This window comes from Danio aesculapii, chromosome 3 (genome assembly GCF_903798145.1).
Source record: "Danio aesculapii chromosome 3, fDanAes4.1, whole genome shotgun sequence".
NCBI classification, from domain to species: Eukaryota; Metazoa; Chordata; class Actinopteri; order Cypriniformes; family Danionidae; genus Danio; species Danio aesculapii.
The window spans coordinates 10,617,372-10,628,992 of record NC_079437.1 but is presented as its reverse complement, the minus strand read 5'-3'; the positions used below and the strand labels follow the sequence as shown (position 1 = coordinate 10,628,992).

The 11,621-nt window shown below is 38.3% G+C and overlaps 1 protein-coding gene across 1 annotated transcript in view; it reads right to left on the bottom strand.

Annotated features, from left to right (window-relative positions):
- Positions 1 to 10,187, bottom strand: part of abca3b (ATP-binding cassette, sub-family A (ABC1), member 3b) — a 61,160-nt gene extending 50,973 nt beyond the window's left edge. The window contains exon 1 of the mRNA XM_056449318.1: positions 10,088 to 10,187. Coding sequence (XP_056305293.1) covers positions 10,088 to 10,187 — 100 coding nt within the window. The remainder of the gene's footprint in view (positions 1 to 10,087) is intronic.
- Between the last annotated feature and the right edge of the window lie 1,434 nt (positions 10,188 to 11,621).

Below are 11,621 nucleotides of genomic sequence, written 5' to 3'. Positions count from 1 at the left end.
GAAGGACAAAAGTGTCTCTGCTGAAACTGACTCTGAATTGATTTGTGATTTTTTTTTCCTGCAATGGATTCATTGATGTGCATCAGTTGATTTGAATACGAAAATTGCAGACTTCAGACCTTCACTGTAAGAAATGCTATTACAATTAGAAGCCGATTGAACATAAAACAATTGAGCTGTTCCTAAAAAAACTCTAAGGGCCCTATATACACCCGGCGCAATAAGGTGCAAGATGTGTATGGTTCAATTAAATTCAATTCACCTTTATTTGTATAGCGCTTATACAATGTAGATTGTGTCAAAGCAGCTTCACATAAAAGGTAACAGTAAATAGGAACAGTGTAGTTCAGTATGGTGCGATTTGTTGCTATTTTCAGAACAGTGCAACAGTAATTTTAAGTAATTTTAAGTATTTTACACTTTGTGGACTCATGGGCGTGCCAGTCTAAAAAGGAGGTGTGTTAAGGCACATTGTTGGCGCTTTGCTATTTTGAGAAACAGAAATAGACCACGCCATTGACCAACTGAAAGCAGGTCTAAAGTCCAGTGCAGAGCGCCATAGTTATGCACCTATGCAGGTTCAAACGCTTACACATTGCTTAATACATACAGGATGTACAGAAATACACAAATATCTGTACATACGAAAACAATTAAAGGATTAAAATGTTACAAAATTATTATTTTATACATGAATAAAAAAACACTACCTCTATGCCTTCATCTCGAGGAGATTTTTTCAGTTTATTCATGATAATCTGCATTTGTATATTATTATTATTGGCAGTATTATTTATTATATGTATATTTATATTTGTTTTAATAAAAACAAGTTTGGATTTGTCTACTTGTCGGGTTTTGGAGACGATGCATCACCTTATGGGCAGAAGAATAAGACGTGTGTTTGTATATAACATTGTATATTCGTTTGCTGGAAATTAGAACTGAATTTAGAAATTGTTTTGAAACAAATCTTTGCGCTTAACAAACAAAACTAAATATGAGGGCTAATGGATGTCCTCAGTGGAGTGCGTACAACAGTTTCCTTATCCATGGAAGTGGAGGAGGCTCACTCTTTATCCTCGCGCTGCAGATGGTTTGTTCAACTGTTTTCTCACTAGTGAAGCGCTCGGTTTTTCCACTTTCAAAGCCCGCCATGTAAATAACTAATGCACCATGGCGCAACTGACTATTAAAGGGAACGGGAGATGAGACTCTGATTAGTTTAACGCACGTTATGCTCAAAACACACCCATAACTCGTTAAGAGAATAAGCTCAACCCTGTTAAACCGTGTGCCATGGCGCAGAGCGTGTTTTTCCATCCTTAAAATAACAAAAGTGAATTCGGACACGCCCTTAATGCTTTTAGGCAATTTGCTATAGATTTTGCGCCTAGATCATTAAATAGAGCCCAAAAGCTGAGCTGTGTGGTTTCAGCTCATTTTAAATAAGTGGTTTGAACAAGCATTTGCTTACACACACAGACACACTTGCCAGAGCTTTTCAGAGTTGTGTGTAAAGTGACTGGAGTTCTTCAGTTGTGCGCTGCGTCAGGTAACGAGTGCACAGAAATGAGCTGGAAGCTCCAGTTTCATCTGCAGATGCTCTCTCACTACTGCCAGCGGAAAATCTGTCGCATTACCAGACGCTTTCTTATCCAGAAGAAGAACTGGAAGAGAACGCTGCAATAAAAACACTGCTGAATTCAGACAAAGAGCTGGTGTTGTGTCAAGCAGAGTTTCCCCCTTCAGTTTTACACCACAATACTGCCCTTCAGTGGCTCATCCTTCAACTGTGACGTATATTTCGAATATTTGTGAGTCTCTAGTTAACAACACGCCAATTCAAATGATCCGGTCAAACTCAGACAAAGATTTACTGACTTAAAAGATCTGGTCAGAGCAAGTGTTTAGTTAATGACTCGCTGATTCAAATGATCACAGAGTGAATTTTCAGTCAGTGACTTGTGATTCATATGATCAGGTCAGAATGAGTCTCCAGTTGATGACTCACTGATTCAAATGATTTGGTCCAAATTAATCTCCAGTTGACGACTTACTGATTCAAATGATCTAGTCAAAGCAAATCTCGAATAAATGACTCACTGATTCAAATTATCTGGTCCGAACGAGTCTCCAGTTGACGACTCATTGATTCAAATGGTCTGGTCAAAACATATTTGTAATCAACAACTGATTGATTCAAATGGTTCGGTCACAATTAGTCTCCAGTTGACGACTCACTGATTCAAATTATCTGGTCCGAATGTGTCTCCAGTTGGCAACTCACTGATTCAAATGATCTGGTCAGAATGAGTCTCTAGTTGGGGACTCACTGATTCAAATGATCTGGTCAAAGCCAATCTTTAATCAACAACTCACTAATTCAAATGATTCAGTCAGAATGAGTCTTTAGTTGACGACTCACTGATTCAAATGATCTGGTCAAAGCCAATCTTTAATCAACAACTCACTGATTCAAATGATTCGGTCAGAATAAGTCTTTAGTTGACGACTCACTGATTCAAATGATCTGGTCAAAGCGAGTCTCCAGCTAATGACTCATTGATTCAAATGGTCTGGTCAAACCATATCTGTAATCAACAACTCACTGATTCAAATGATTCAGTCAGAATGAGTCTCCAGTTGACGATTCGCTGATTTAAATGATCTGATCAAAGCAAATCTCTAATCAAAAACTCACTGATTCAAATGATTTGGTCTGAATGAGTGCCCAGTTGATCCGGTTAGAATGAGTCTCCAGTTGACTCCCTGATTTAAATGATCTGGTCAGAATGAGTATCCAGTTAACGACTCACTGATTCAAATGATCCAGTCCAAATAAGTCTCCAGTTGACGACTCACTGAATCAAATGACATGGTGAAAGCAAATCTTTACCCAACAACTCACTGATTCAAACAATCTGCTCAAAGCGAGTCTCCAGCTAATAACTCATTGATTCAAATGATTTGCTCACAGCGAGTCTTCAACTTCATTTGAGTCTACTTAAATGATTCACGGAGTTTTACAAACTGATTCAAAGTGACTCCATAAACAACAGATCCTCTTAGTCTGAGTTTATCACTGATGGAGCAAAATTTAAGGTATTAATGCAGTTTTAATGCATTAATATAGCTTCATTTTTGCCTGCACTACAGTTTTTAATGAAGCTTTAGATAAAAATGATTCAAATAAAATGATCGACAAGCGTTTCGAGTGGGCTTCATCACTTCATCTTCATCACATGACAGTGTCCAGTTGGATCTGCTCTGCTGATGAGTGTCAGATTAGCGAAAGCTCTGCTGAACATGAAGCTCTGGAGGCTCAGTGTGTTAGTGCTGGTGTCCAGTATCAGTCAGATTGGGGAAGAGTTTGAGTTCACATACACACACACACACACACACACACTACTCGTCCTCATCTGGTCTGCTCTCCTTTTCTTCTCCTCTGTTTCCCCAGGGATTCAGGGTGTCTTCTCTCCCAGCGAATGATTGAAGGTCTTCGGGATGTGCTGCTCCCAAACTGCGGTGTGGGATGGGATTTTTTTCCCGCCATCTTGACTCCAGGTGTGGGACACATGTGAGAGCCGGGATAATTAGCCAGAAGAGGAACGGCTCTGCTAATGAGACCTCGGCACTGAATCACACACAAACACTCACTGCCAGCTGGACACAGAACTACATACACACACATGCACCACACATGTTGGATTTTCATGTTTTATGGGGACTCCCCATTGATGTAAAGATTTTAATATTGTAGAGACTGTATATTCTGTCCTCTTGCCCTCACAGAAAACAGCCCCAAACACTTTATTCATAGGACGGACGGTGGCTCAGTGGTTAGCACTGTCGCCTCACAGCAAGAAGGTCACTGGTTTGAGTCCTGACTGAGTCAGTCGGCATTTCTGTGTGGAGTTTGCATGGTCTCCTCGTGTTGCCGTTGGTTTTCTCCGGGTGCTCCGGTTTCCCCCACAGTCCAAAAACATGCGCCGTAGGTGAATTGAATAAACTAAATTGGCCATAGTGTATCTGTAAATGAGTGTATTGACCTTATTCTACAATGCGGAACAGTTGCATCGCTTCACTCCCATTTATGAACTCTCGCTTGGCATTATGAGATAGCGAAGCATTCATCGGATGCGGACTTCAGAATCTCGCCGAAGTAGTAGGTCATCTGGTTACTTCTTGCATACTGTTTTTCCCAATACTATGAATTCAGACATACTACTCGGCTTGCATACTGTATACAAAAAGTTTTTGGGTGAAAAATATTCAGTCAAAGAGGCAACAAGAGAAATGATGAAAGTCTACACAATCATTGATTATTTTTCCCCCCACAAAGGAGTCCAAAATGCTCTTGGAAACTGAGATTAATCTGAGCAGAGAGAAGAAATGCTAGACAGTAAATATGCTGATATGCTTGTCAACATCTTGAATCAATCATAATCGTCCCTTGTAGTATAGATTGAATGTCAATTTTTTTTAATAATGTAAATTTTGTCATGGGTTTTCTACTACATATTTCAGTCTTGAAGGGATAGTTCATTCAAAAGTGAAAATTGTCATTTTTATTTCATCCTGCACTTGTTCCAGACCTGTTTAAAGATATTTTGAAAATCGTTGGAAACTGACAGCCACTGACTTCCACTTCTTCAGAATATCTTATTTTATGTTCAACTGAAGAAACTGGAACAACTTGAGGATGAGTAAATAGGGACAAACTATTCCTTTTATACCCGCCGTTCCTTTTAATAGTTAAATAATACATGAATTGAGGTGTTGTGCATTAAAAAAAGGAAGCGATGAAAAAGATCAACCAACTTTGATGGCCTGTGGGCAAATAAATTAACAGCAGATTTCCATTTTATGGTTAACTTTCCCTTTTAAATCTGCTACGCTCATGCCTGGACAGAGTTTGCAGACTTCAGAATGTTTTCTATTGATTTTGGCGGGTAAATCAGCGGAACTCTGCAGAATAGATTGGAATGTACCAGAATTATACTCCTATTGGTGGTTGAAAGTACAAATCTAATTCAAATAAACACAGAGAAGATGTTAATATGTCTAAAGATGACAGGTGTGAATGTACTTTGCATGTCTGCTTAAATAGACAACCATAGTTAGTCAATTTAACATAAAAAATAATACATTAGACACATTTCAAGACAAGACAACCAAAATAACTTTTGATGAAAGCATAATTATTGAACAAAAAATGGATACAATTATTAATATAACAATAAAAGTATATTCTTATATATCATTTTGTATTTATAATGCAGATATCTACCAAAGCGTCTACTATAAATGTAATCTACACAATCTACCTACTATAAAAGGAATTTAAAATTGCATGGCTACCCAAAAATTGCCCAAGGCAGATCACAGATATGTACGATCACAATGTGTTACATGTGCTTCAGAGAAAATAACTGGCGTAAATCATTACATGAATAAAAAGCATGTGTGTGCTGCTGGCATTCAGCCACTGGTCTGAATCTGAGGGTTAACACCAATAGATGAAGCAGAGCACAAAACACCAACAACAGAGCCTGAAGATCACAACTCAGCTGATCCGGTCAAAGCGAGTCCCCAGGCAATGACTTCTAATGACTTCTCTAGACAACGATTCACTGATTCAAATGATCCAGTCAGAGAGAATCTCCCGTTAACAACTCACTGATTCAAATGATTTAGTCTGAATGAGTTTTCAGTTGACGACTCACTGATTCAAATAATCCAGTCAGAGTAATTCTCTGGTGGGCAACTAACTGATTCTAATGAATCGGTCAGAAGAGTGACCAGTTAACAAATCACTAATTCAATTGCTCCAGTCCGAATGAGTTTTTAGTTGACGACTCAGTGACTGCATTTACATGGACATCAGAAATCGAATGATTTGCCTTAATCTGAATAAGATAATAATATGATTAAGGTGTTGCTTTTAAAACGTTCCCCTTTATGATCCCATTTTACATGTTATAGAACACAGATTGATTAAAGTCATTGCGTCACCAAGCTATCCATGTTTCCTCTGGAGTTTTGTGTAATTTCAGGAGTTTCATTTTTAAATTTGTTGACTTTAACAAGCCGTATTCTGTTCATAATTTTTATGGACAGAATTTCAATAGCCTTGGGCCATAGGGGGTCCGGTTAGGGGACTACAGAATTTTATCTTTGTTATTCGCAGACGATGTTGTTCTGTTGGTTTCATCGAACATGGACGTTTAGTATGTTTGCTGCCGAGTGTGACATGGCTGGGATGAGAATCACCACCTCCAAGTCCGAGGCCATGGTGCTCCACCGGAAAAAGGTGGTTTGCCATCTCCAGGTGGGAGGAGAGTCCTTACCCCAGGTGGAGGAGTTCAAGTATGGGAAGGAGAGTGAGGGAAGGATGGAACGCGAGATTGACAGGCAGATTGGTGAAGCGGCAGCAGTATAATGTACCGGTCTGTTGTGGTAAAGAAGGAGCTGAGCTGAAAAGCAAAGCTCTCGATTTACCGGTCAATCTACATTCCTACTCTCACCTATGGTCATGAGCTTTGGATCATGACCGAAAGGACAAGATCTTGGATACAAGCGGCTATAATGAGTTTCCTTCGCAGGGTGGCAGGGCGTACCCTTATAGAGAGGGTGAGGAGCTCTGTCACCCGGGAGGAGCTCAGAGTAGAGCCGATGCTCCTCCACATCAAGAAAAGTTAGCTGAGGTGGCTCTGGCATCAGTTTTGGATGCCTCCAGGATGCCTACCTAAGGTGGTATTTCAGGCATGTCCCACTGGGAGGAGGCCTCGGGAAGACTCAGGACACACTGGAGAGACTATGTCTCTTGGCTGGCCTGGGAATGCCTTGGTATCTTCCCGGAGGAGCTGGAGGAAGTGTCTGGGGAGAGGGAAATCTGGGGTTCTCACCTTAGACTGCTGACCCGCGACTCGGCCCCAGAAAAGTGAATGAAAACGAATAAATGAATGAATGAATGACTTTAACTGCAGTTAGGCAGTTTCACTTTCCTTCAGGAGCATTTTATGCATGCCCCCTATGACAAATGAGATATTGGATGAGTATGAACTGCTGGAAGAGAGTAGTTTTAACGGAATTTGATTCGCATGCCGTATGGGTAAAAAAAAAAAAAAAAAAACTCCGCATTTAGTGATGCAGGTGTCTGTGGTCTTTCAGTAACTCGTTAGTTGCAGAGAATAGTGTCAAATTGCTGGGTGTTTATAGACTATCCTGTCGCAAAATGCGGTGAAAATCCTACACTATGGCAATAGTTTGATTGTGGTGTTTACATATCTGTGCTGCACTTCAATAATAAGACTAAAATCGGCATACTCCACAGGTCTTAATTTTATTTCTGTATAGTTTCAAAAATCATTGTTTACATGGTAGTCTCTTAATCAGAGTATTGTCTTAATCGTATTTAAATTAGATTACTGGTGTCCATGTAAACATGCTCAATAATTCAACTGATCTGGAGTGCGTTTCCCAAAAACATTGTTAGCCAACTAAGATCACAAGTTCCTTCGTTACAAGCATAGTTTGTTGATTTGCCGTTTCCCAAATCTGTCGCTCCAATGAACATTCGCAAACTGCATCGCAAACTTGAGCACTCGCAATCACACGTCTGGCGCTGTCGTTAGAAACACAGTTCCTGGCGGTGTTCTATTCCCAGTTATCCCCCCTAAGCCCTATTCATTTAGAACATTCTAACATTCAAAGTTGGAATGATTAAAAATAAAAAAGCATTAAGGTCATCTCTCTTAGGTGTAATTTGCTTCCTAACTAATTTTACAGTTCAGTTTTAGCGATCTTCATGTTTACAATTGTACTCCCTTAGCAGTGCACTTTGAAAACACTGATGTCATTTTGAGCCTCAAGCGAAAGCTATAGGTGACCTAAGCGGATTTATGTTATGTCTCCAAAGCTTGTGAAAACAAAAAGCATACGTTGATTCTTTTCATTTATTGTAGGCTATTAATCATCATCATCATCATCATCATTATTAATATTATGATTTTTTCATTACTCATACATAATAATAAAAATAATATAATAATAATCATCATCCTCATCATGATCATCATTAGTATTATTAATATTATTATTAAATTAGGATTTTTTTAATTTCTTAATATATAATAAAAAATCATTTTATAATTAATAGCCTCATTATTTGTTTATTATTTATTTATTTATTATTGATTTATATATGATATTAGAGTACGCTTTTGTAAGTGATTTGTTTTAGAATAGGACATGTCATATTCTCAATAATATTTGTAAAGGAAACACAGGCTCTGTATGTGGCCTTTACATATATTTCAGTTAATATGGAAAGCGAGTGCATGTTTTTAGCAAATCTAATATTGGATTTTTTTTAATGCGTGTTTTGTAAAACAATATAATTTGCACAAAGAAATGATGAGGTTTTTCTTTAAAGAAGTAGTTCCTCTGCCCCGTTTAGAGCGTCATTATGGGCGTTTTACGTTATAACTAACATGGTTCAAGCGATTGATCTGCAACAGAGAAACTACGGGTTTTGGGAAACACTCGTCACTACACAGTTCTTTCCCCAACAATGCATCGTACTATAATAGTTCAGCCGTGAGTTACGTTGTTGTTTGGAAAAATGCACCCCTGGTCAACACAATTCTTCAGTCAACAACTCACCGATTTAAATGATCTGTTAAGAGTCAGTCTACTCTTTTAAGGTTTACTGATTCAAATGATGGGGTCAAAATTAGTTTTCAGTTATCTAATGATTTGCTGAGAGTGAATCTCCAGACAACGATTCACTGATTCTAATGATCCAGTCAGAGAGTATCTCCAGTTTACGGCATTCAAATGACCTGGTCAAAGCGAGTCTCCAGTCAAAGACACACCGATTCAAATGATCCAGTCTTCAGTTGATGTCTCACTGGCTCTATTTCAACATGTGTTGCTTTTTTTTGTGTTATTTTGTTCTCATGATACATCATTATGAGCCGCCAAAGTTCAATTCCAATACCTAAGACCGCAAGAACAGAGGATGCTTGAAAAAACTTGAACGTGTTCTTGATATAGAGGATGCATCAAATGCAGACTTGAAAGCACAGCACTCACTTGAAGTCCCAGAAGTCATTACTGTTAAGGAGAAGGGAAAATCTGCATTTAATATTTACTATAGGTTAAAAGTATTTGATAATAAAATATTTTGCTTTTGTACTTTTACTCCTAGTAAATTAACCAGTTTGTGTTTTTCATCCAGCACTGCAGGTAACACTAAAATGCGCTTTAGTTATTCGGTTCACATCCTTCACACATTCCTCTGGTGCTCATTCATACGAGCCTGGAGAGCCGTTTAAAAAAGACCTGATGGGAAAAACAGTCCACTGATCCAGAATCAATATTTACGTGGTTGTGTGTAGCTATGAGACAGAGTGTTTTTGGACGGCAGTGCTTTAAAGTCCTGGTAAAATGATTATCTGCTTATCACATCTTTGCATGGCTGTTGAAAACGAGGCGTTTATGAAAAGTGTCCAGATTCATCAACATGAACGATGACAAATGTTAAGAGAAAATAATGAGCTCTGCATACCAGCACAGACGACCACAGATTTACACTGTTTTAATATAAAAATATATATTAGGGGTTGAACGTCTTTAGTTTTTTGGAAGTCAACTTTTATTTAATCAAAGTCGAGTCGAAATAGTCAATAAAACACAAGATGTAAATGTTGTGCAACATCCCACAATTTGCGATTCATTGCAGGAAATATATACACATGCACTATACAAAAACAATGCAACGACTAATTTTAGTGCAAAACAAATGCATTGTCAACACTTTCATTTAGTTAATAATGCAAAATCAGCACTCGGGGCTAATTTTACTGCTAAATAAATGCAGTCAACACATTGATCTCTGCACGTTCTAGTAAGAATGTAACAATAACAGATATTTTAGTGCAGAAGTGATGCATACATCGTCAGCACACAAATTCATGTGAAGTTATTTCATAACAAAATAACGCATGAAAGACAAAGGCTAAGATATAAGATTAAGCCTTACTACACTGTATGAGACTTGCTCAGATGCATATTTTACCACTACACTGGTGCGCGCTAGAAAGCTGCTCAAAATCCTGCTCAATGGCGTTTCGTGGTTGCTGCTCATTGTGGTTATCAGACGTCTCCTCACTGCACATCTTTACTGAATTCACCGGGGATGATGTTTACACACGTAATGAAGTTTGCCACACCTCCGTGGCCGCGCGCTGCCCCGCCTTCGATGACGATGCCATCGTCCATCGCGATGTTTCACATTAGACATCATACAATGATAAATTGTTCAACATCGCCATACTCTAATATTAATATGATGGTAAAGTGTGCCGACATATATCACTGAGGTGCTCGCGGTGACCCAAGTTCGATTCCCAGCTTGAGGTCCTTTGCTGATCCTTCCCCCCTCTCTCTGCTCCCCATATATTCCTGTCTCATCTTTATTGTCCTGTATAATAAAGGTGGAAAAACCCTTAAAGCATATAAAAATAATAATAAGAAGTTATTTTAATAAACCCAATTAAAGATTTAATAGTTGTACAACCTAAAATCTGACACCGAGGTGAAAAATATGGTGGCATTACTGGGATTGCACTGGCATGGCTTACATGATTTGACCATTATCACTTTGTAACAGTAAATCACAACTTTAATACGGAGTACCTCAAGGCTCTGTATTGGGACCAAAACTAAACTAAATAAAGTAATTAACTTCAAATTTAGAAATGAAAAAAATATGTTTATGTTAATGTTTACATAAAAAATTATGTAAATATAAATTAAATAAATGTTCTTTAAAAAAAAAAAAAAATCAAACGTAACTTTTCCCCTCTCTCTGTGTAATGTGCTGTGCGCGGCTGCACTGTGAACTGTTTACAGTAAAAGCAGAGCAATGAATTATTCAGAGCTGTGGTGTACAGTCCAATCGGTTGTCAAAGCAAAATGTGGGCCCTTAAAAGTGAAAAGAACAATCCTGGCCGTGGATAAATGGGATATATTTAATTGCTAATAAACCATTACCAGTAAACAGAACCCTTTCACATAAATCAACGTCACATTTTTGCACAATGCTGTCAAATTTTCCTGGAGCAAAACAATAAATGTTGTATATCATATTTACAAATGTTGATACTATTGAACGTAATGTTAGTATTACACATCCTCTGACAGTAAACATCGCCTTTTTTCTGTATGGAAATTGCACAGGCAGGTTCACTGGGAATCAAGCCGTGAGTGTTCAGCATTTATTTTCACTTGACTCTTTGACAGAAAGGCATTAAGAAGCCAGATACACTGGAACTGTTGCGTAGCCAAGACTGCCTCGAGTTCCCAGCTGCTCACTTCAACAGCTCTTCATCTTTTTAAGTCAGAAAAGATGCAGGATTTCAAGAATCATGGCCTTGCGCTGGTAACCTTAAAATACAACTTCACTAGTATTTCTCAGTATACAGTACAGAAGTGAGGCAAACTTGAAGACAAACGCGGAGTTATTTTTTGAGAAAGAATTTCTTAAATGATTTGAACGCTGTAGAACCTGAAATCAGTCAGAAAGGTGAAAATATGCTGGCATTACTGGC